This window comes from Aethalodelphis obliquidens, unplaced genomic scaffold, assembly GCF_003676395.1.
Source record: "Aethalodelphis obliquidens isolate GAN/ISIS:26980383/991018 unplaced genomic scaffold, ASM367639v1 scaffold36, whole genome shotgun sequence".
Classification (NCBI taxonomy): Eukaryota; Metazoa; Chordata; class Mammalia; order Artiodactyla; family Delphinidae; genus Aethalodelphis; species Aethalodelphis obliquidens.
Window position 1 is genome coordinate 797,087 of NW_020837980.1, and position 26,463 is coordinate 823,549.

Below are 26,463 nucleotides of genomic sequence, written 5' to 3' on the forward strand. Positions count from 1 at the left end.
TAAACTTGGAGTCCACATAGAGATGGTGTTCAAAGCCAGGAGATGATATCATCAGAGAGGTGAGTGTAGATAAGAAAGAGAAAACCAGAGATGAATCCCAGAAGTACTCCAATATTAAGACATCAGGAACAGCATTGTAGACTGAGAAGTCGAGACTAGTGAAGAAGGAAAACCAGGAGGGTATAACCTGAAAGCCAAGTGAAGAGAGTATGTAAACAATCAGGAGTGATTAACTGTCAGGTGACTATTGTAAGGTCAAGTGGGGTGAGGACCATGGATTGACCGCTGAGTTTAGCAATGTTGGGGAGACATTATTGACATTTTCAAGAGCTATTATGTCAGAATTGGTATGTGAAAAACTAGTTAGAGTGAGTTTATATAGAACGGGAGAAGATAAATTGGACAGTGGATGTACTATCCTCAACTCTTTCAAGGAGTTTTGCTGCAAATGTGCTAGAGAAACAGCAGTACAGAGAGAGGAAGTAGAGTGAATGGAAGGTTCCTATAAGATAGCAGAAATAACAGTATCCTCTTGTGCTGATGGTAATAATCCAGCAAAGAGGCAGACTTAATAATGCAGGAAGCAAAGAGGAGCAGTCTTGAAGGTGACATGAGAGAAAATGGGATTTAATATACAAGTGGAGGGATTGGCTTTAGATAATAGCATGGGTAATTAATCATATCAGAAAGGTAAAACATATGGATACAGATGCTGATAACAGGGTTGATGAGGTGGAAGATTTCTGCTCTTTGCTTCAACCTCATTAGTGAAATAGGAAGTAAGGTCATTAATTGAGATTGGGAATGAGGAAGGTGTTAGAGGTTTGAAGAAAGGTGAGAAGGTGTGAAATAGTCTTGTGAATCTAGCAGATTGAGAGGGAGAATGGTTTGCTGTTCAGTGTTAGGATTTAATGAGGAATGTGGTCATGAATTTAAAATGGAACATTGAGAGTTCTTTTATGTTCTTCTCTAGTTGTATTCACTTGCACAGGTACAGGTATAGAAATGATGGAAAGTTGAATTCAACCAGGACTGTGGTTTTGCCCTGCAACTAAGAAGGTAGAGAGCAACAAGAGAATTGGGAATGTATGTGTGAGAGTGGCTCTATTGATTAACAATGGAAATGAAACTGGATAAAGAGGGAAAAGTGACATCAAGGAACTAGGGATTATGAAATAGTGATAGAATCAATGTATTGGAGGTTCTTGTGAGTTGGAAAAGTTATTTGAATTGGAGTATAAGAGGGTGTGAGCTGGAAAGAGGTGTTGCTGAGAGAGAAGCATGTGTGAAATTGGGGTTGTGGAGAGTTTGCAGCTAATAATAATGACGAAATCTGGCTATGCACATGGTAGTAACTGAGGTAAATAGAGAACATCATTAGAGGAGAGAAATTAAAAGAACCTAGAGGCCAAGTAGTTGGAAGAAACTTGTTCACTGCTAGGAATCGAAGCAAAAACATTGTCAAAGAGAGTTAGTGAACCAAGTGATTAAAATCACTTTAAAGGGAGTGATTTGAGTATTAGTAAATGACTAACAATAAGTGGTAATGGGGGTATGATCTGTTGACTTGAGTTTTAGAGCCTGGAGTGGTGTATTCAGGGAGAATGATGTGAATGTGGTAATGAAGGACAAGAGGAATGGACAACTTCACTTCTAGGACCAATGGAACAAGGATTATTGCAAAAATATCAACCACCACATGAGAGGGGCACAGAGCAAACTGTCCTTGGGGAAGAATCAGGCTTCTACTAAGCAATAATGTGAGAAGAACATTTAAAGAAGAGATTAAAGATATAGAGGATTGTGCTGACATCAGACAATGAATTAATTTCAAAAATTCCTTGTGGCATATTATACAACTTAGTCTGCCTTCATATATGTAGTGCCCTGCATGGTATATGCTCAGATATTTTTGTGCTGAATGAGTCACTCTTGTCATTGTTTCAAATTGAATGGAAAAAATAGGAAACAAATAAAGATGAAAACTTTGTTTACCAGAAAATTAATTTAGTCTTATTATTTGAGCCTCCTTAGCTATAAAACAGGGTTACAACTTTTAATATATGGTGATAGTTTCCTATATAAATATTATTAATATTAAAAGAAAGAGAGATGAACTTCTTGTAAATATATTGAATAAACTAATAAAACACAAATAAAACACACCTCTTATTTCTCAAGCAGTACCTAAGATAAATTTAATAGTTAGTAAAGACACTGCAAGTAAGAGTAGGAGGATATAGGTTTCCCACTTAAGGAAGAAAGAACTGCTGCAGCTGAGAAGTGAGAGTCAGAGGGAATCTGTTGTCCAGGGTGGTAGACCAGGACATGCTCACACAAGAATGACTTTGTGCCAACTCTGTATCCCCAAACAGGAAACCTAGATTTGAGATTGTCAGAACCAGAGAGTTCATTATGGCATTTGCCCTTCAGCTCCATGTGTCCTAAACTCTAATGATAATTATTAGCAGTATGAAAAATGGTAGGTTTCAGTTATCTGTAATATCTCATTTGACCTTCACAACTATGAAAGGATGGTTTTATGGATGAGGAAAGTACACATCAAAAAAGTGAAGTGACTTGCCCAAAGTTGCTGTTACTCCATAGGGAGGCTGGGACCAAACTATAGTCTGATTTCAGTCCAGCATTTTTTTAATCTCATCTCAGTGTAATGCTCTTCAAGCGCTTTCTCCTGGGTAGTGTGGAAAACTTGGCACGGTTTCCAGTGAGATTCCAGGACTCTACTCACACATTAACCAAAGCAGCTCTGTCCATACATGTTGAACTTCTGGTCTCTGATTTTGTTTGAAAGAAAGGATCTGTTGGTGAAAAAAATATTTGAAAATTACCATATTAATACATTTTATTCCTATGGCATCAGATAATATTGACTATATCTAGTAGTTACTCTCAGATGTTTCAGGTAGGGTGGGAAAAGTTTCTCCTTCTCCATCTGGAAAAGTACTTATGCAGTGCCTTCCTAGGTTTGAAGGGTAAGAGTGTGGTCAGTAACAGTCAAATGGCCTGTACTTTAATTGGTTGGTATTTGTGTGAGACTAAATAGACACTTACCACTGTCATTCCAAAAGAGAAAAAAAAATTCAAGAAGTTAAAGAGGATCTGTGTTGTCATGGCAATAGTTTAACATTGTAATAATTAAAGCTTCTCTTAACTGACTAGCTAAACTGTGACTTAAAACATGAACTATTTACTCTATAATTAGGGCACTGGCTTACTAGAACAAAAATGTTACTGCTTTTTGATTCTTGTTAGAAGGGGCTTTACAGCTGCCCATTTAGATTCAGTGGCATAAGAAATAAATTATTGAATTTTTAGGAAGAGGATAGAAGCTTAAATTATATTATGTTGAAAAGCATTAGGGAGGTGAAATTATAGATCAATTTATTTTAAAAAAGGAATTAATTTCTTGGGGGCTTTTTGCTCACAAAAATAAAAAAAATTTAAAATTGTTGCATAAGTGAAAGTGATTTTGGCAGAAATATTAGATTGTTTAGTAAAATATTCTAAATCTCTTAAGAATATTGAATGTATTAACTGGATTATACTAGACCTCTTTAATAATTCACAGCGACACATACTACCTGTATTCCTTTCTAAATTCTTATTATTTCTTAAATGCTCCCTGATTGTTCCCTGACCCTAATTTAAGCCTCTGATCTTGTATATCTGGAATAGATTCAGGATCAAAATACATTTCATAGCATGTTCAATACATTAAAATGGGGTCACTCTGAGGATCAATCTGGGGAAACAGATCACTTCAAGCTTTAAGTAACTTAGCAAAGACTTTTACGTATATACTCACTTAGATACTGAAACTAAAATATTGGGTCTTAAATTCAGTATAGTTTTAATTAGGAGCTTCTTCCCTCATCTGAGATAAAGTTATCCTAGTTTGTTTCTTTATATAGAAATAATTTTTCAATTATGATCAAGTGGAAAATGGTATAACAACAAGCATAAAGGATTTTGAAGTAAGTGCTGGAGAGACATTGAATTTAAGAGAGAGATGAAAGAAGGAAAGCCAAGCTGAAGGCTACTGTAGAAAGCAAAGTATGAGATGATGAGGATATGGACCAAATAGCAATGGAAATAGAGTAGAATGGACAATTATATGAGATGTCTCAAAGCAAAAAATCAACAGGACTTAGAAAATTAAGCAAATCCCATGAAATAAAGGAAAAGTGATTCAAACAAGCATAATGCAGGATTCCAAGCATAAGTGACTGACAAAAATGTTAGAGCTATTGTCAGAGATTGTGGAAGAGTGAACTGGTTTGAAAGCAAAATAGAGAAAATAATTAGTTTGCTTGAGTTTGGGGCAAAATTAGGACATTTGTTTAGAAATCCCCCTTCAAGACAAAGAGATATGGAACTAGGATTATGTCTATCTGAGATATATCTAGGGAATCACCAGATTAAAGGTAGTAATTATAGCCCCAAAACTGATTATTAGTCTGATGGAGTGATTGAGAAGAGAAAAGAACAAAAGACCTGGAACCAGACCTTGAGGAAACACATAAGTTGACATAGCTCACGCTAGAAATCATGGAGAAACTATGAGAAGCAGATCTTAATGCAAGTCACATTTATGAGCCATTAGTAAGCTGATATACCTAATGTTCTGGAAATGTTGGAGAGATAAATAGTAACAGTGAGTATAGGACATTCAGTTTGAATTTTAAGAACTATTATTTAGCCCCAAACTCTAAAATTCTACAGTCTTTTAATCCTTAAGAGTTTCTGAAGCCCACTCCATGTTGAAAAAAGGAAAATGTACTCATTTTTTTCTGTCATAACTATATATTCTTTTGAAAAATACACATTCATCTAGTTATCTTAAGTATTAGAAATAACACAGCATAAGAATATGTGGACTTATGTTTTTTAATATTGTCATCACTAAAATGGGAAATTCATAAGACCAAAATATCCAGATGAAAAGAAATCAGCCATCTGAATGATTTGTTTACATAATATTTACATCTAGATACACCCAGGTAACATTTTGTAGAATATTGAACTTTTTTGGTAATCATCTTTCTTTACAATTGTGTTTAAAAGTTTTGTGCTTATTATGGTACATAAAAATACCAAAAGCTCATAAAAATGTACATATGTGTGTTTTAGGTGTTTCTATAATTTTAGGAGAGTTTTTCTTTGAATATTGCATTCCTGGTTTTTCAAAAGTAACTCGTGTGTGTGTTTGTGTGTGTGTGTGTGTGTGTGTGTGTGTGTGTGTGTGTGTATCCATCTGTTTATTGCTGTAGATATAATGCTCCCATTATCCTGGGTGTGGGGTAGAGTTTATATGCCACTGTATATAACATTATCATCAAAATGATCTACTTAAACGATTTTGTGTGTATGTGTGTGTGTACAGACACAATTCCTTCAGAAGACACCTACCAAGGCAAATGCAGGTTTCCAGTGTTGATTTTGGCATGGGCACAGAACCCATTTCACAAAGAGGAGAAACAACAACCAGCATTGGGAGAATAAAACCAGAGCTCTACAAACAGAAATCAGTTGACTCTGAGGGCAACAAGAAAGAAGATGTCAAAACCTGTGGGAAGCTTAACTTCACCCTCCAGTATGATTATGAAAATGAACTTCTAGTTGTTAAAATTATCAAAGCCTTAGATCTCCCTGCTAAAGACTTCACAGGAACTTCTGACCCTTACGTGAAGATGTATCTTCTTCCAGATAGGAAAAAGAAATTTCAGACCCGTGTACACAGGAAAACTTTAAATCCTGTGTTTGATGAAACTTTTCAGTTTCCTGTAGCATATGATCAACTAAGCAACCGAAAACTACATTTCGGTGTGTATGATTTTGACAGATTTTCTAGACATGACATGATTGGGGAAGTGATTTTTGATAATTTGTTTGAAGCCTCTGATCTCTCCAGGGAAGCCACAATATGGAAAGATATTCATTGTGCTACCACAGTAAGTTATAATTCCACCAATGTATTCCTTTTTATTTGACCTGCAGTGATATATAAAACTAATTTTTACCCACATTAGTTCTACAAATTAGGGAATTTATGTCCTAAATACCTGCAAACAGAGTATGTGATTACATACATACATAATAATTCAGACACTTAACACTATGTAGGTAACATTAGTGATTGTATAAATAAAATAATCTTTTCCTTCAACATCTAACCTTTGTTTCTACACTTCCTGTTTGGGGAAATTCATTACTTCACTGTATTGGACATTTCTGGTAATTTGCCAAAAATAGGCTTTTTCTCTTGTAAAATATTTATCTGTAACCTATTATCAGCACTCAATTTCCTCATAGTTATTATTGACTTTCATTATTTAAGATGATTTTGTTCCTCAGATTAAACCTAAAACGTACTTTGATGCCACTGGAAACTCCTTGATTTGGTCTAAAACAGCCCATTCCTTCAGGAGATTTTGTGGAATTGATAAGATTATAGCATTTGAAACGCTGAATGATCAAGAAGTAATTGTTTACATTAGAACTTTTCCTTTACATTACAAAATGCTTTTTCTGATTATAAAATAATTTAATATTGAAAATTTTAGAAACAGGGTAAAAAACATAAAATTAAATAATCCATAATGCCATGAATTATATGTAAAAACTTGGCATATTTCTTTCTACTTTTTTTTCTATGAATGTTTTAAAATAATTAAGATCAAACCAAGTTTAAATTTTTTCACACTCACTCTTTTTGTGCTATATATGTTTTAGTACATGATGTTTAAATATATGATCCATTTTCCTAACCATTCTTTTTTTGTTGGACATTTGAATTAGGCATAAATTTTGTTAGACTAAAAATTTGTTGCATTCTCTATACATAAATCTCTTTTTTATTCAAGAATATTTGTCCAGAATAGAATTAGAGAAACACAATTAGGGAACTGGTCTCTTTGGAGGTTAGATTGCTAAATTTTTTTCATTTATTAGTTTTTAAATGAAGGCATTTAATTTTTTACTACCAGGTTGTCTTAACATCTTTTGTCTAAGTTTTACCACAAATTATAAACTAGAAATGTTGAAGTTTTGGACAGTGACAGGGATTATTTAAAAAATAAGAAAACTTTTTAAAATGCAAAATAGCTCCTTTTGTATTTTCCCTTTATTAATGTTTTACTAAGTACAACCAGTATTTAGGGTTATTAAATTTTCATTATTGGGTTTTTATTTCATGGTCTCCACTATGATAATGTATTAGGGAACAAACTGGATTATATTTCAAAGGCACATTGGGGCTCTTTTGATTTCATTTTTTTTTCACTTTATTACTTATATTCCTACAGGGATAAAAGTGGTGAAGAGTGAATTTTACTGTTTTAAATATATGACACCTTCTGTAGAATTCTACAAATGCAGATAATTATTAATTATTAGGTTATTTCTCTTGATTTGCCAATCTTATATTAGTCCTTCTTTTATTCATTCAACAATTATTTGCTGATTGCCTACTCTGTGTTTGATGTACTGTAAGTACTAGGGATGCAACAAACGTTACCATAAAAAACTGTTTTGTTCATATATTTGGGTACAGGTAAGTAACCCCTAAATGAAGTCTAAAAATTTACATAATTTTATAGGTGATTGACAGTGGATTATTTTTTTACATTCATAAGTTTTTGTATTCCATACTGGTCCTTAAAAAACAGTAAGAATCCCTTGTGGAAGCTTCAATTTTTGACTGCTAATAGAACATAAACTGGGTTTTTTGGTAAATATTAATGAATTCTTCAATTTTATTTTCAACTCTCCCATGTGCTTGAAGTATTAAATTTTTATTTCTGCTGTAAAAATTACCACAAATGTAGTGTCTTAAAATAACACAAGTTTATCACCTCATATTTCTGTAGGTTAGAAGTCCAACATAGGTCTTATTGGACTAAAATCAAGGTATTGACAGGACTCTGTTCCTTTCTGGAGCCTCTAAGGTGGTCCATTTCCTTGCCTTTTCCAGATTCTAGCAGTCACGGGCATTCCTTGGTTTAGATTTAGCCCACGTGAGCAATCTAGGATAAGCTTCCCATCTCAGGGTTTATAATCTTAATTACATCTGCAAAGTCCTTTTTGCCATGTAGGTAGCATACTCAGGTCAGGATATTAGGAAGCAGCCATCTTTAGGGATGCCTTTATTCTGCCTACCACAGCATAGACATTTTCATTTCAGTATTCTGGATATGAAAGGAAGTATGCAGATAATAAAATGTATTATTAAATTATTCTAGTCAAACGACGTTTCTCTTTAACTGGAACACTGAGCCACACACTGTTCTAGATACTGTTTATGACTTTTTTGTTGCGAAGATAGTGATGAAACCTAAATTTCTTGACTACGGGACCAAAGTTCACAATATACACTAGCATCATCTTTATGGTTAAAGTAGTATTTAATTAAAACTTCTCTTAAGCTTTTGAAAAATTATTAAACAATTTTATATTCTCAGATTAATAAAAATGAAAAAAATAATGTGAGTTGAAATTTGCTTAAGAAACTGTCTTTTCCTACTCACACGTCTTTAATTTTAAGTAATTTCACACAGAAATTATAGAATGTTCTAGAAAGAAGGAGAAAGGAAAGAAAGTAATATAGTCATATGCCCTCACTAAATACTTGTTGAATAAATAACTTAGCATATTTGCATATAAGGCCAAGTGAAAGAATGTATGTTAGTAAAAATCTCCCAGAAGAAAAAAAGAACAGTGCAATGTTGTACCTTTTGATATGCTTGGTTATATTTGTTGACATTAACTGCTTTCTGTAGGCAAAAATTATTCAGTGTGTAGCACAATTTCATATGTAAAATAAACCAGAAATATTTTAAATTTATTGTTAAAAAATCCTAAATGGTTGAAACAAGAAGCACGTATCATGTATTTATAATTTTATTACCAATAAATTATTTCTATGCAAGAGGGGTTAATATTTTTATCAGGAATTAGCAGGTTTTTTTTAAATTTCAGGTTGAATGAAAAGAAAACAATAAAGGCGTGTCTTTATTCTGTGCAAAAAATTAGTTTTCACTTTAGAGCTGTATATTACAAATATGGCAAGCCAGTCAGCTCTTCAACTAACATAAATATCTTCAACATAGGGAAAATCACATTGGAGGACAGTGTGTACCCTATGCCTCTACTTCTGTAATGGGAAAGAGAAATATATATTCATATTCAGTTATATATACAAAAAAAGTTCTATATGAGGAGACACAAGAATTTAATAACAGTTGCTAACCTATTGGCAAAAAAAGTAGAAGCTGGATGAATATGGAGAAGGAATGATTTGCAACATATTCCTTTATATACATTTTAAGCTTAAACTATGCGAGAATAATATTATTCAGATTTTAATTAACATTTTTTCAAAAAGTCCTGTATAATAACGACTAATGTATTTTGAATATATAAATGTAGTTTTCTTATACACACTCAAGAATCCATTGAAAGTTTACATAGATAAGGAAAAGCTTTCCTTCTTTAGAACAGAACCACTTCATTTTGCGTATTTATTTATTTACTCATCTATTCAAATAACATTTTTTTCAGCACCAACTATGTTCTAGACACTTAGGAATTCTCAAGGGAGGAAGTTGTGTGTGTGTGTGTGTGTGTGTGTGTGTGTGTGTGTGTGTGTAACCACATTGACCTGGTTTATAGCTATAAAATGCTTGAATCTATTATCTTCTAACTAAGTGTCTATCAAATATTATTTTTTTGAATATTTCTCTTTTGTAAAGTTCATTTATACTATTTTTTAGATCCCACTTATCAGTGAAAGCATATAATATTTGTCTTTCTCTGTGTGACTTACTTCATTTAGTATGACAGTCTCTTTATTTCATTCTTTATTATGGCTAAGTATTATTCCTATTTTACTATACGTGTATATATGTGTGTGTGTATCTCTCTCTCTCTCTCCCTCTCTCTCTCTCTCTCTCTCTCTCTCTCTCTCTCTATATATATATATATATATATATATATATATATATTACATCTTCTTTATGCATTTATCTGTTGATGGATGTTTAGGTTGCTTCCATGTCTTGGCTATTGTAAATAGTGCCACTACAAACATTGAGGTGCACGTATCTCTTCAAATTAGAGCTTTCCTCTTTTCTGGATTTATGCCCAGGAGTGAGATTGCTGGATCATATGGTGCCTCTATTTTTAGTTTTTTAAGGAAACTCCATACTGTTTTCCATAGTGGCTGCACCAATTTACATTCCCACCAACAGTGTAGGAGGATTCCCTTTTCTCCACACCTTAGCCAGCATTTGTTTGTAGACATTTTAATAATGGCCATTCTGACTGATGTGACATGATACCTCATTGTAGTTTTGATTTGCATTTCTCTGATAATTAGCGATATTGAGCATCTTTTCACATGCCTATTGTCTTCTTTTTTAAAAAATCTTTATTGGAGTATAATTGCTTTAAAATGGTGTGTTAGTTTCTGCTTTACAACAAAATGAATCAGTTATACATATACATATGTTCCCATATCTCTTCCCTCTTGCCTCTCCCTCCTTCCCACCCTCCCTATCCCACCCCTCCAGGCGGTCACAAAGCACCGAGCTGATCTCCCTGTGCTATGCGGCTGCTTCCCACTACCTATCTACCTTACGTTTGGTAGTGTATATATGTCCATGCCTCTCTCTTTCTTTGTCACAGCTTACCCTACCCCTCCCCATATGCTCAAGTCCATTCTCTAGTAGGTCTGTGTCTTTATTCCTGTCTTACCCCTACGTTCTTCATGACATTTTTTTTTCTTAAATTCCATATATATGTGTTAGCATACGGTATTTGTCTCTCTCCTTCTGACTTACTTCACTCTGTATGACAGACTCTAGGTCTATCCACCTCATTACAAATAGCTCAATTTCATCTCTTTTTATGGCTGAGTAATATTCCATTGTATATATGTGCCACATCTTCTTTATCATTCATCCAATGATGGACACTTAGGTTGTTTCCATCTCCGGGCTATTGTAAATAGAGCTGCAGTGAACACTTTGGTACATGACTCTTTTTGAATTATGGTTTTCTCAGGGTATATGTCCAGTAGTGGGATTGCTGGGTCATATGGTAGTTCTATTTGTAGTTTTTTAAGGAACCTCCATACTGTTCTCCATAGTGGAGAACATGCCTATTGTCTTCTTTGCATATCTTCTTTGGAGAAATGTCTATTTAGGTCTCCTGTCCATTTTTTGAGTGGGTTTTTGTTTTTGTTTTTGAGTTGTATGAGCTGTTTGTATATTTTGGAAATTAAACCCTTGTCAGTTGCATCTTTGCAAATATTTTCTCCCAGTACGTAGGTTGTCTTTTCATTTTGTTTATAGTTTCCTTTGCTGTGCAAAAGCTTATAAGTTTGCTTAGGTCCCATTTGTTTACTTTTGCTTTTATTTCTATTGCGTTGGGAGACTGACCTAAGAAAACATTGCTACAACTTATGTCAGAGAATGTTTTGCCTATGTTCTTTTCTAGGAGTTTTATGGTGTCATGTCTTATATTTAAGTCTTTGAGCCATTTTGAGTTCATTTTTGTGTATGATGTGAGGGAGTGTTCTAATTTCACTGATTTACGTGGGGTTGTCCAGCTTTCCCAATACCATTTGCTGAAGAGACTGTCTTTTCTCCACTGTATATTCTTGCCTCCTTTGTTGAAGATTGACTGTAGGCATGTGGGTTTATTTCTGGCTCTCTATTCTGTTCCATTGATCTTTGTCTTTTTTGTGTGCCAATACCATGCTGTTCTGATTACTGTAGCTTTGTAGTATTGTCTGAAGTCTGGAAGGGTTATGCCTCCAGCTTTGTTATTTTTCCTCAACATTGCTTTGGCAATTCTGGGTCTTTTGTGGTTCCATATAAATTTTGCGGTTATTTGTCCCTCCCTTCCGGCAACCACCAGTTTGTTCTTTGTATCTGTGAGTATATTTCTGTTTTGTTGTGTTTGTTTTGTTTTTTAGATTCCACATATGAGTGAAATTACATGGTATTTGTCTTTCTCTTTCTGATTTATTTCACTTAGCATAATACCCTCAAGTTCTATCCATATTATTGCAAATGACAAGATTTTATTCTTTTTCTATGACTGAGTAGTATTCCATTGTATACATCTATACCACATCTTCTTTATCCATTTATCTATCAATGAAAACAGGTGGCTTCCATATCTTGGCTACTGTAAATAATGCTGCAATGAACATAGAGTTGCATATATATTTTCAAAAGAGTGTTTTTGTTTTCTTCAGATAATACCCAGTAGTGTAATTGCTGGCCCATATGGTAGTTCTATTTTTTCATTTTTTAAAGGAACCTCCACACTGTTTTCTACAGTGGTTGCACCAAGTTACAATTTCCACCAGCATTGTATTCTCTTTTCTCCATGTCCTCACCAAAAATTTTTTCTTGTCTTTTGATAATTGCCATTCTGACAGGTGTGAGGTGGTATCTCATTGTGGTTTTTGACTTGCATTTCCCTAATGATTAGTGATGTTGAACACCTTTACATGTGTTTATTGGCCATCAGTATGTTTTCGTTTGAAAAATGTCTATTCATGTCCTCTTCCCAATTTTTAATCACGTTGTTTGCTTTTTCAATGTTGAGTTGTATGAGTTCTTTGTATATTTTGGCTATTAACCCCTTTTCATATATATGATTTGCAGATATCTTCTCCCACTCAGTAGGCAGCCTTTTTGTTTTGTTGATAGTTTCCTTCCCTGTGCAAAAGCTTTTTTAGTTTGATCTAGTCCTATTGGTTTAATTATGCTTTTGGTTTCCTTGCCTGAGGAGACACATCCAAAAAAATATTGCTAAACCAATATCAAAGAAGTTACTGCCTGTTTTCTTCTAGGAATTGTATGGTTTTGTTTCTTACATTTAGGTCTTTAATCCATTTGGAGTTTATTTCTTTATATGGTGTGATCACCATATAAAGAATCAATTTGATTCTTTTGAATGTAGCTGTCCAGGTTTCCAACAACATTTATTGAAGAAGCTTTATCTCATTGTATTTTCTTGCCTCCTTTGATGTAGATTAATTGCCTAGCTAAGTGTGAGTTCATTTCTGAACTCTCTATTCTGTTCCATTGATTGTTTTTGTGCCAGCACCATACAGTTTTGATTACTGTAGCTTTGCAGAATAGTTTGAAGTCAGGGAGCATGATACCTCCAGCTTTGTTCTTCTTTCCCAAAATTGCTTTGGCTATTCAAGGTTTTTTGTGGTTCCATAAAAATTTTAGTGTTATTAGTCCTAGTTCTGTAAAAAATGCCATTGGTATTTTCATAGGTATTGCACTGAGTCTGTAGATTGCTTTGGGTAGTATGGACATTTTAATTGTATTGATTCATCCAATTCATGAACACAGTATATTTTTCCATTTATTTGTATTGTCTTCAATTTCTTTCCTCAAAGTCTTGGAGTTTTCAGAGTAAAGATCTTTCACATTCTTGGTTAAATTTATTCCTAGATATTTTATCCTTTTGATGCAGTTTTAAATAGGATGCTTTTCTTTAGTTCTCTTTCTGACAGTTTGTTATTAGTGTATAAAATGCAACAGATTTCTGTATATTAGGGTTTTTTTTTTTGCAGTACATGGGTCTCTCACTCTTGTGGCCTCTCCCATTGCAGAGCACAGGCTCCGGATGTGCAGGCTCAGTGGCCATGGCTCATGGGCCCAGCCGCTCCGTGGCATGTGGGATCTTCCCGGACCGGGGCACGAACCCGTGTCCCCTGCATTGGCAGGCAGACTCTCAACCACTGTGCCACCAGGGAAGCCCCTGTATATTAGATTTTTATCCTTCAACATTACTGAATTCTTTTATTAGTCCTACTACTTTTTTGGTGGAGTCTTTGACATTATATATAGTGTCAGATCATCTGAAAACAGTGACAGTTTTACTTCTTCCTTTCCAATTTGGATGACTTTTATTTCTTTTTCTTGACTAATTATTGTGGCTAGAAGTTCCAGTACTATGTTGCATAAAAGTGGCAAGAATGGGCATCTTTGTCTTATTCCTGATCTTAAAGCAAATGCTTTCAACTTTTCACCATTGAGTATGATATTAGCTATGGGTTTATCATATATGGCCTTTAGTATGTTGAGGTATACTCCTTCTAGGCCCACTTTGATGAGAGTTTTTATCATAAATTAATTTTGAATTTTATCAAATGGTTTTTCAGTACCTATTGAGATGATCATATGATTTTTATCCTTTGTTTTGTTAATATGGTGTATCACATTGATTAATTTGTGTGTATTGAACCATCCTTGCATCCCTGGAATGAATCCAACTTGATCATTCTCTCTTTATCTTTAACTTTTTCCATTTTAATTATAATATGCCTTGGTGTGGATATCTTTAGGTTCATCTTGTTTGGGACTGTCAGTGCTTCCTATACCTGGATGTGCACAGGTTAGGGAAGTTTTCAACCATTATTTCTTCAAATACATTTTCCGTCTCTTTGTCTTTCTCTCCTTTTTCTGGGAACTCTGTAAATGTTATAATGCTTGATTTTTATCCTAGAGGTAAGGTCCCCTAAACTCTCCTCATTTAAAAAAGAAAATCCTTTCTTCTATTTGCTGTTTTTATTGGGTGATTTTACTATTCTATCTTTTATATTGCTTGTTTTTCTTTGTCATATAATCTGCTGTTGATTTCCTCTAGTGTATTTTTATTTCATTTATTGTACTCTTCATTTCTGATTGATTCATTATTATATTTTCTAAGTCTTTGTGAAGTTCTCACTGAATTTTCCCATTCTTTTCCTGAGTTGGGTGGACATTCTTGTGACTGTTTCTATGAACTCTTTCAGTTAAATTACTTGTTCCCATTTCATCAGGGTTTTCTCTGGGGTTTTATTTTGTTCTTTTGTTTAGAACATATTCTTCTGTCTCCTCATTTTGTTTGACTTTAGTTTTTGTTTCTATGAATTAGGCAAAACAGCTAATTCTCTACAGTCTTGATGGAGTTGCCTGTGTGGCTGAATCTCCTGTGTATATTGCTTGTGCCTAGTGGCTTTGGTAGGCTGGCTGGAGTGGGAGCAGTCCAGGCCAAGTGTGGTTTCTGGGTAGTGCTGTGCCTGAGGCCACTTTGGTGGGGCACTGAAGCTGGTTCGGGTCAGTCTGGAGGGCAGTACTTTGGGAGTGCTACACTGGATGTCACCTTGGCAGGATGGCTGGGGCTGGTGCTGGAGTGGGTATGGGCTGGGAGGAGTCCCAGAGGGACTCAAACAATGGTGAGTCCCTGGTACCTCTGACCCCAGAGAGGGGCCAGTAGTGCCCTGCTCATTTGGCAGAATCTCTAGGATTAGTAAATGGATTTTCTTTTCATATAGTTTAGATGCTCTTTAAACTGCCATTTTTTTCACGGTATCCCAGAACAGGTGAGTATGTGCCTGGGCCCCTCAGCAATATCTCCCCCTACTGCAGGTTACTGCAATGAGGGTGTGGTTCCCATAGATACCATGTCTCTGTCTTTCCTACCCATTTCTATATGGTCTTTCTATGTGCAGTAGCTGTTCAATCAGTCCTCAGGTCTTCTGGAGGAAATACTGTATATGTAAAGTGTAGATTCAGTATGTCTGTGGGAGAAGGTGAGCTTAGGGTCTTCTTATCCTGCCATTTTGCCCTTCACCCCAACACCTACTCAACTTTTTTTTTTTTTTTTTTTTTTTGCGGTACACAGGCCTCTCACTGTTGTGGCCTCTCCCATTGCAGAGCACAGGCTCCAGACCCGCAGGCTCAGTGGCCATGGCTCACAGGCCCAGCCACTCTGTGGCATGCGGGATCTTCCCAGACTGCGGCCCGAACCCCTGTCCCCTGCATCGGCAGGTGGACCCCCAACCACTGTACCACCAGGGAAGCCCCTACTCAACTTTTAACAACAGACTGTTAAAAGGGACTTTGTCTCACAAATATTTTATTTTCAATAAATCACCAAAGCCTAAGTTCTTTAGTGACTAGACTTCACTTCCTCTTAACTACAGGCAGAGACAGAGACAGAGAAAGACAGAGAGAGATAGTGGCCCATGAATGGTAGACAAGCTACATGGCAATTGCACTCTTTACATTTAGAACAATGTAGGAACTTAAATTGGAAATTATGTAGATGCTATGAATATAGGCAAAAAAAAATCATCTTGCTTTTTAAACAACCTCAAATATTATGATTCAAAATTTAACTTTTAGATATGCATTAACTTTGAATTTTTGTTTTGTGCAGCAGAATGCTGTAATGAATATTACAGGAATGTAATACTTAAACTGCTAATAAAAGGCTAATATAATCATTGTTGTGGACTCTGGAACAAACTGACCATGGCTTTGCATCCTTGCTGTGTCATTTATCTGTATGTCTTTGAGCAAGTTACTAGATCTCTCTAAGTCTTAATTATCTTATCTGCAAAATGGGGATTATGAGAAGGTGAACCATAGTTTGTTGAATAGACTAAATAGGTGCCTAGCATAGAGCCAGACGTTTGCAAATGCTCAGTATACATTAGCAGCCAAGAAGTATAAACAGAATGATATCACTGGAATATGGTTTTGGTTGTTGTAGTTGACATATTAAACAGGAAAGAAGATCTTGGTGCTAAAAATGGCTATGTCCTATTATAATAGTGAAGATAGTTTTAGGTGGTATGCTTTTCTATTTAGGTTGGAAAGTTTTGTGTGAGAGATAATTTAAATCTATTTAGTTACTGTATGCTCTGATTCAGTGAGTAGATACTATTTCTTCTTTTATGATATATATACTCACACTGATAGCTAGCATGCCCCTCATCTCCCACCTGACTTGACTCTTCCTTTCCCACTGGGCATGTCTCCTCCTCTTGTTCCCCTCACCAACCTCTGCATGCACTTATAAAGTGTATCTTATGAAACCTCAAGAGTTAATGACACTGGTTATCTTCCGTATGTTCCTTTCCAATATTCTTCACCCTGTTCGGTGCCTTAAGTGGCTGGCCTATTTGTCCGCAAACTCTGCTCTCTGAGTTCTGGCAAGAGCTGTTAGGACAGAAGGAGAATGACATTTGGATATGTATTCTCTTTAGATCTTTCTCTGAGAGATTGCCTCAGGATGGCTATGTCCTTTATCTGAGGGTACCGTTCCTCTCAAATTAGGCTATTCTTATTACCACTTCTTTCTGAATTCAGGTAAATGTCCCCACCCCCTTGCCCTTTCAGACATAGGGGTCATTACCACCTCTACTCTTACCCGCACCAGGGCACCACACCATCTCTTGTGATTTCCATACTTCCTGCTCACATCACTGTAGATGGGCCCATCATTAAGCCCTCTGGAATTACTCTAATTTGTGTGTGTCGTTTGTTTCTTCTTGTATCCTTGAATGATACCACAAAGAAAGGAAATGATTCCTGATTACAAACAGTTTAATTTCCTGTAACGTTCTTAGACCATGCCATGTGTCTAAGATGTTTCGTGTGTTTATTACCTTTAGGGAAGCTAAATTAGTCCATTAAATTCTTGATAATAAGACAAGGCCTTCAACCACAAAAAGAACCATTACATTGTTGAAATTTTCTAATCTTTTGTTTTTTTTAACATCATTATTGGAGTATAATTGCTTTACACTGTTGTATTAGTTTCTGCTGTATAAAAAAGTGAATCAGCTATATGTATACATATATCCCCATATCCCCTCCCTCTTGTGTCTCTCTCCCACCCTCCTTATGCCACCTTTCTAGGTGGTCACAAAGCATCAAGCTGATCTCCCCGTGCAATGCAGCTGCTTCCCACTAGCTAGCTATTTTACATTTGGTAGTGTATATATGTGAGTGCTTCTCTCTCACTTCGTCCCAGCTTACACATCCCCACCCCCATGTCATCAAGTCCATTCTCTAGGTCTGGGTCTTTATTCCTGTCCTGCTCCTAGGTTCTTCAGAACCATTTTATTTTTTTTTTAGATTCCATATATATGTGTTAGACTACAGTATTTGTTTTCCTCTTTCTGACTTACTTCACTCTGTATGATAGACTCTAGGTCCATCCACCTCACTACAAATAACTCAGTTTTGTTTCTTCTTATGGCTGAGTAATATTCCACTGTATATATGTGCCACATCTTCTTTTTCCATGCATCTGTCAATGGACACGTAGGTTGCTTCCATGTCCTGGTTATTGTAAATACAGCTGCAATGAACATTGTGGTACATGTGTCTTTTTGAATTATGGTTTTCTCAGGGTATATGCCCAGTAGTGGGATTGCTGGGTCACATGGTAGTTCTATATTTAGTTTTTTAAAGAACCTCCATAGTGGCTGTATCAATTTACATTCCCACCAACAGAGCAAGAGTGTTCCCTTTTCTCCGCACCCTCTCCAGCATTTATTTTTTGTAGATTTTTGGTTGATGGCCATTCTGATGGGTGTGAGGTGATACCTCATTACAGTTTTGATTTGCATTTCTAATGATTAGTGATGTTGAGTATCCTTTCCCGTGTTGGCAATCTGTATATCTTCTTTGGAGAAATATCTATTTAGGTCTTCTGCCCATTTTTGGATTGGGTTCTTGGTATTTTTGATATTGAGCTGCATGAGCTCCTTGTATATTTTGGAGATTAATCCTTTGTCAGTTGCTTCATTTGCAAATATTTTCTCCCATTCTGAGGGTTGTCTTTTGGTCTTATTTATGGTTTCCTTTGCTGTGCAAAAGCTTGTAAGTTTCATTAGGTCCCATTTGTTTATTTTTGTTTTTATTTCCATTTCTCTAGGAGGTGGTTCAAAAAGGATGTTGCTGTGATTTATGTCATAGAGTGTTCTGCCTATGTTTTCCTCTAAGATTTTGATAGTGTCTGGCCTTACATTGAGGTCTTTAAACCATTTTGAGTTTATTTTTGTGTATAGTGTTAGGGAGTGTTCTAATTTCATTCTTTTATATGTAGTTCTCCAGTTTTCCCAGCACCACTTATTGAAGAGGGTGTCTTTTCTCTATTGTATATTCTTGCCTCCTTTATCAAAGGTACAGTGGCCGTATGTGCATGGGTTTATCTCTGGGTTTTCTATTCTGTTCATTGATCTATATTTCTGTTTTTGTGCTAGTACCATACTGTCTTGATTATTGTAGCTTTAGAGGTTAGTCTGAAGTCAGGGAGCCTGATTCCTCCAGCTCCATTCTTCTTTCTCAAGATTGCTTTGGCTATTTGGGGTCTTTTGTGTTTCCATACAAATTGTAAAATTTTTTGTTCTAGTTCTGGGAAAAATGCCATTGGTAGTTTGACATGGATTGCACTGAATCTGTAGTTGGCTTTAAGTAGTATGGACATTTTCACAATATTGATTCTTCCAATCCAAGAACATGGCATATCTCTCCATCTGTTTGTATAATCTTTAATTTCTTTCATCAGTGTCTTATAGTTTTCTGCATACAGGTCTTTTGTCTCCTTAGGTATGTTTTTTCCTAGGTATTTTATTCTTTTTGTTGCAATGGTAAATGGGAGTGTTTCCTTCATTTCTCTTTCAGATTTTTCATCATGAGTGTATAGGAATGCAAGAGATTTCTGTGCATTAATTTTGTATCCTGCTCTTTTACCAAACTCATCGACTAGCTCTAGTAGTTTTCTGGTAGCATCTTTAGGATTCTCCATTTATAGTATCATGTCATCTGCAAACAGTGACAGCTTTACTTCTTTTCCGATTTGCATTCCTTTTATTTCTTTTTCTTCTCTGATTGCTGTGGCTAAAACTTCCAAAACTATGTTGAATAATAGGGGTGAGAGTGGGCATCTTTTTCTTGTTTCTGATCTTAGAGGAAATGTTTGCCATTTTTCACCATTGAGAATGATGTTGGCTGTGGGTTTGTCATATATGGCCTTTATTATGTTGAGGTAAATTTCCTGTATGCCTACTTTCTGGAGGGTTTTTATTATAAATGGGTGTTGAATTCTGTCAAAAGTTTTATCTGCATCTATTTAGATTATCATATGGTTTCTATCCTTCAGTTTATTAATATGGTGTACCATATTGAGTGATTTGCGTATATTGAAGAATCCTTGCATTCCTGGGGAAAAAAACAATTGATCATGGTGTATGATCCTGTTAATGTGCTGTTGGATGCTGTTTGCTAGTATTTTGTTGAGGATTTTTGCATCTATGTTCATGAGTAATATTGGGCTATAGTTTTGTGTGTGTGTGTGACATCTTTGTCTGGTTTTGGCATCAGGTTGATGGTGGCGTCATAGAATGAGTTTGGGAGTGTTCCTCCCTCTGCTATATTTTGGAAGAATTTGAGAAGAATAGGTCATTGCTGTTCTCTAAATGTTTGATAGAATTCACCCGTGAAGCCATCTGGCCCTCAGCTTTTGTTTGTTGGACGATTTTCATCACAGTTTCAATTTCAGTGCTTGGGTTTGGTCTGTTTGTATTTTCTACTTATTCCTGGTTCAGTCTTGAAAGATTGTGCTTTTCTAAGAATTTGTCCATTTCTTCCACGTTGTCCATTTTATTGGCATATGTTTGCTTGTAGTAATCTCTCATGAGCCTTTGTATTTCTGTAGTGTCAGCTGTTACTTCTTTTTCATTTCTAATTTTATTGATTTGCGTCTTCTCCCTTTTTTTCTTAATGAGTGTGGCTAACGGTTTATCAGTTTTGTTTATCTTCTCAAAGAACCAGATTTTAGTTTTATTGATCTTTGTTATCATTCCCTTCATTTCTTTTTCATTTATTTCTGATCTGATCTTTGTGTTTTCTTTCCTTCTGCTAACTTGGGGTTATTTTTGTTCTTTCCTTAATTGCTTTAGGTGTAAGGTTAGGTTGTTTATTTGAGATGTTTCTTGTTTCTTGAGGTAGGATTGTATTGCCATAAACTTCCCTTTTAGAACAGCTTTTGCTGCATCCCATAGGTATTGGGTTGTCATGTTTTCATTGTCATTTGTTTCTAGGTATTTTTTGATTTCCTCTTTGATTTCTTCAGTGATTTCTTGGTTATTTAGTAGTGTATTGTTTAGCCTCTATGTGTTTGTATTTTTAACAGATTTTTTCCCTGTAATTTAAATCTAGTCTCATAGCGTTGTGGTCGGAAAAGATATTTGATATGATTTCAATTTTTTTAAATTTACCAAGGCTTGATTTGTGACCCAAGATATGGTCTGTCCTGGAGAGTGTTCCATGAGCACTTGAAAAAAAAGTGTAATCTGCTGTTTTTGGAGGGAATGTCCTATAAATATCAATGAAGTCCATCTTGTTTAATGTATCATTTAAAGCTTGTGTTTCCTTATTTATTTTCATTTTGGATGATCTGTCCATTGGTGAAAGTGGGGTGTTAAAGTCCCCTACTATGATTGTGTCACTGTCAATTTACCCTTTTATGGCTGTTCATATTTGCCTTATGAAATGAGGTGCTCCTACGTTGGGTGCATAAATATTTACAATTGTTATATCTTCTTCTTGGATCGATCTCTTGATCATTATGTAGTGTCCTTTTTCTCTTGTAATAGCCTTTATTTTAAAGTCTGTTTTGTCCGATATGAGAATTGCTACTCCAGCTTTCTTTTGATTTCCATTCGCATGGAATATCTTTTTCCATCCCCTCATTTTCAGTCTGTATGTGTCCCTAGCTCTGAAGTGGGTCCCTTGTAGACAATATATATATATACAGGTCTTGTTTTTGTATCCACTCAGCCAGTGTATATCTTTTGGTTGGAGCATTTAATCCATTTATATTTAAGGTAGTTATCAATATGTATGTTCCTATTACCATTTTCTTAATTGTTGTGGGTTTATTATTGTAGGTCTTTTCCTTCTCTTGTTTTTCCTGCCTAGAGAAGTTCCTTTAGCATTTTTTGTAAAGCTCGTTTGGTGGTGCTGAATTCTCTTAACTTTTGCTTGTCTGTAAAATTTTAATTTCTCTATCAAATCTGAATGAGATACTTGCTCTGTAAAGTAATCTTGGTTGTAGGTTTTACCCTTTCATCACTTTAAACATGTCCTGCCACTCCCTTCTGGCTTGCAAAATTTCTGCTGAAAGATCAGCTGTTAACCTCAGGGGGATTCCCTTGTATGTTATTTGTTGCTTCTCCCTTGCTGGTTTTAATATTTTTTCTTTGTTTATAGGTTTTGATACTTTCATTAATATATGTCTTGGCATGTTTTTCCTTGTATTTATCCTGTTTAGGACTCTCTGCTTTTCCTGGACTTGATTGTCTATTTCCTCTCCCATATTAGGGAAGTTTTCAACTATAATATCTTTAAATATTTTCTCAGACGCTTTTTTTTCTCTTCTTCTTCTGGGGCCCCTATAATTTGATGTTGGAGTGTTTAATGTTGTCCCAGAGGTCTCTGAGACTGTCCTTAATTCTCTTCATTCTTTTTTCTTTATTGTGCTCTGCAGTAGTTATTTCCACTATTTTATCTTCCAGGTCACTTATCCATTCTTCTGCTCAGTTATTTTGCTGTGGATTCTTTCTAGAGAATTTTTAATTTCATTTATTGTGTGGTTCATCATCATTTGTTTGCTCTTTAGTTCTTCTAGGTCCTTGTTAAATGTTTCTTTTATTTTCTTCATTCTGTTTCCAAGATTCTGGATCAACTTTACTATTATTACTCTGAATTCTTTTTCAGGTAGACTGCCTATTTCTTCTATTGTTTGGTCTGGTGGGTTTTTACCTTGCTCCTTCATGTTCTGTGTGTTTCTCTGTCTTCTCATTTTGCTTAACTTACTGTGTTTGTGGTCCCCTTTTCACAGGCTGCAGGTTCATAGTTCCCATTGTTTTTGGTGTCTGCCCCTAGTGGGTGATTTTGGTTCAGTGGGTTTTGTCGGCCTCCTGGTAGAGGTTACTGGTGCCTGTGTTCTGGTGGGTGGGGCTGGATCTTGTCTGTCTGGTGAGCAGGGCTGCATCTTGTGGTATATTTGGGGGTGTCTGTGAACTTAGTATGATTTTAAGCAGGCTCTCTGCTAAAGGGTGGGGTTGTGTTCCTGTCTTGCTAGTTGTTTGGCATGGGCCATCCAGCACTGGAGCTTGCTGGCCATTGGGTGGAGCTGGGTCTTAGCGCTGAGACAGAGATATCTGGGAGAGCTCTCGCCAGTTGATATTATGTGGGGCTGGGAAGTCTCTAGTGGTCCGGTATCCTGAACTCAGCTCTCCCGCCTTAGAGGCTCAGGCCTGACACCAGGCTGAAGTACAAAGATCCTGTCAGCCACACGGTTGCTGGCCTTGGAGAGTCTCCTAGGGAAGAAAGCGACTGCTGCAGTTCACCCTGGGTACATAGACACCAGCAGCGGCCATTCCTAGGATCTGATTCTACTGTGAGGAAGGCGGTGCTGGCAGGCACCCTAACATTTTCTAATCTTTTTTACACAGAGAATTTCCAAGGGCTTCCTTACACTGGAATTTCACATTTCATCGCATCTGAATTTCTGCCTTTTAAAAATCAATATTTCAGTGTTAATAATAATCGTTTATTTAGAATAGTCTAAAACTTGCCCCAATTTATGATAATTTTATAGGTTTCAAAACATATATTTGTGAGTCCAGTTTCTTTAGAAATATAACCTAGAAACACATAAAATGCTCTACACATCCCTATTTTTTAAGTAGAAGCTACTGAATATAATTTAACCTTTCCTTGTTAGTGGTGATCTTTGTGACCATTAATTATGATAGTAACTTTAAAAAGCAGATTTTAATTTTTGTCCATTGTTCTTCTATTACACTATTTTCTCTCCATATAAGTATATGTGCTTCCTGCATTCCTTACTTCTCCAATTTTGTTACTTTTAGGTTGTATAATAAAATATCTAAGTTGGAATAATTATATATAAGTAAAATCAATATGTGTTAAATAATGATCCGAGATTTTGTTCTCAGAGTAAACCGCAGAGTAAACCGCATGAGTCAGAAGTGTTTTTATATTAAACCGCATGAGTCAGAAGTCTTTTTATATTAACGTAAAAGTTCATGAGTATGTTCTGAGTAGGATTTTGAAAGTCTAGATCTTATTATCATATTATTTTAGAATTTGTAGAGAGTTCAAGTGATCCTTTCATTTTATAGTTAACAAATGGAGGTCCAGTGATAATAAAATCACTTAAATTCACACAACTGATTAATAGAAGGTTCAAAACTAGATTTAAACTCTTAGTTCAGTGTAGTTTGCCCTGAACTATGTTAGATTTTTACCATGCTTGAAACATGCTAAAAAGATATGAAAAGAATTAATTTTTTTAACATGGAAGTTCACTTTTGGTTTACAAAATTAAAATTTCAAAATACATAAATTGAAGACATTTTTAAAAAGATATTTATGACAAAATATAGGTATAAAACCTTTAAAATTTATAATCCTGTCAGATCCATCTTATTAACAACTTTTATCAAAAATGCATGAAGAACTAAGCAATGACTCTTCACCTTATTCAAAACAGCAGTCAGAATCAGTGTTATTTCAGGAAATTTCTAGGCTAATTTTCTTCTTAGATGTAATTGGTGAAAAATCCATATAGAAGTATAATTTAATTGGATCAGTTGTGTCTTTCTGTATTGTAATGCTTGGAGGTTATAGGACATAGAGAGAAGCTTTTTATCCCCATGATGTTCTAGCAATATATGTGAGTCTGTTGCAAGTTTTAGGAATTTAGTGTAATTCTACAGGTAGTGTTGAGTTAAAACTTCCTTTCTCTCTTGCATTTAACTAGTTCAATTTTTAACATTCTCTTACATAGTGAAAAGGATAAGCAGTTGATTTTTAAATGTGAATGTTCAAAATATTCTCCTCTTCCTCTATGATAGACTGCATTAAATAGCTTACTAAAATTCAGGTAACTGATTTTCTAATTTTTAACAAAATTTTGTAAGAAATATAGTACTTCATTCGCTAGCTTTGAAATCTAAAGCCATGAAAACAAATTTGAGTTTGTTCTTCTGGCTAGTAAAATGGGAAGCAGTATTTCCATTTGGGAAAGTCACAGAGGAAAGCAGAAAAGCACAGGAACTCAAAGTGAGTGCCCTTTAGAATCATGGATTTGAGTTCCCTTTAGAATCCTGGATTTGCTACCATCAAGTCATATCACTTTGGGGAAATTGCTTAACATTTCTGAACTTGTTTCCACAACCAAAAAAAAGAGGCTTATAATAATATCAACCCCACAGGAATAATTTTGAAAATAAAATAAGATAATAAATATGCAGTTCCTGTAAAATTTAAAGTTGCTAATTTTCAGTTATCCCCAACATTCTGTAATCTTGCAAACAAAGAAAACAGCTATTTGTTATCCACTTGGTTACTAATATCCCAATTCCTTCCATGTTTTAAATGTCTTACCTTAATATTTAACTTTCTTAAATGTATTACCATCACAATTTTTTAAATGAATGAGATATTCTTTACTGTTATCCTCAATCTTAAATTGAATAAAACATGACAAGTTATAAAAGACTGTGCTATGGCATACACTGCATTAAGTCTTTCTATAAATTTAATTAGTTCACTGAACCAAGGATCTTACTGACTGAATACCAATTTTATTTATGTTTTTGGAGTACTTTTAAATTTTTATATATTCTATGCATAACTCCACGGTAAGTAAAGGGATCCTTTACAAGTGTAGGCACCTATGAAATAACAGTCTAGAGAAGAGCTTAGATAACCAGAAGCAGAAAATTATGTCCAAACGGGCTATTATCATACCAAGTATACTGAAAATGTTTTCATTTATAATCTATTTATTTATAGAGAAACAAGTATGATATATTGCCCATCCAGTGAAAAATAATGACTAAGAGAACATTTTTGTAACACAGGCTGGTTACCTGCTATGCCTATTTGTAGACCAAGGATCTTAAATCTATCAATTCAACAAATTTCTATTTAGTTCTCCTATTTACCAAGCACTTTTCTGGATGTTTTAGGACATAAAATGTCCCCAATCTAAAAAGGCTTACTTTGTAGAAAAAGGAGACAGGTAATAATGAAAGAAATATTAATATGTCCAATGAATGGAAGTGCTATATGAAACATGAGGCAGGGTAAAAGACAAGAAGTGGCAGTGAGGTGCGGCCACTCTTCATAGGAGGGTCAGATAAGGCCTCTCTGATGAGAGTGATAGATGAGGGTCAGATCATCTAGAGACTTCAAGTCATGGAAAGAACTTTGAGTTTTATTCTGAGTGACATGTGAGACCATTGATGGCTTTTGATTAGAGGTGAGCCATGGCTTCATTTATTATCAATAAGATCTCTGGCTACTATGTGGGGAATAGACTTTGTGGGGGCGGGGAGGAACCAAGTAAACCAATTTCTTATTCTTTAAAATTCATCCAGTTCAAGTATCTACATAGAGCAATACTGAGAGGAATTTCTTCAATTAGGAATTTTGTAATGATATTTAAAAGCATCAAACACACTAAGGACTGCTGTACACAGTTTACTACACAAGTTTCTATGCCCCATCTATAAATGGTGATTAAGGTTTG

At 35.2% G+C, this 26,463-nt stretch overlaps 1 protein-coding gene across 1 annotated transcript in view; it reads left to right on the forward strand.

The window, feature by feature from the left end:
• Nucleotides 1–26,463, forward strand: part of SYT10 (synaptotagmin 10) — a 77,010-nt gene that overhangs the window by 30,080 nt on the left and 20,467 nt on the right. Inside the window, exon 3 of the mRNA XM_027129257.1 lies at nucleotides 5,405–5,972. Within this exon, the coding sequence (XP_026985058.1) occupies nucleotides 5,405–5,972 (568 nt within the window). The remainder of the gene's footprint in view (nucleotides 1–5,404; nucleotides 5,973–26,463) is intronic.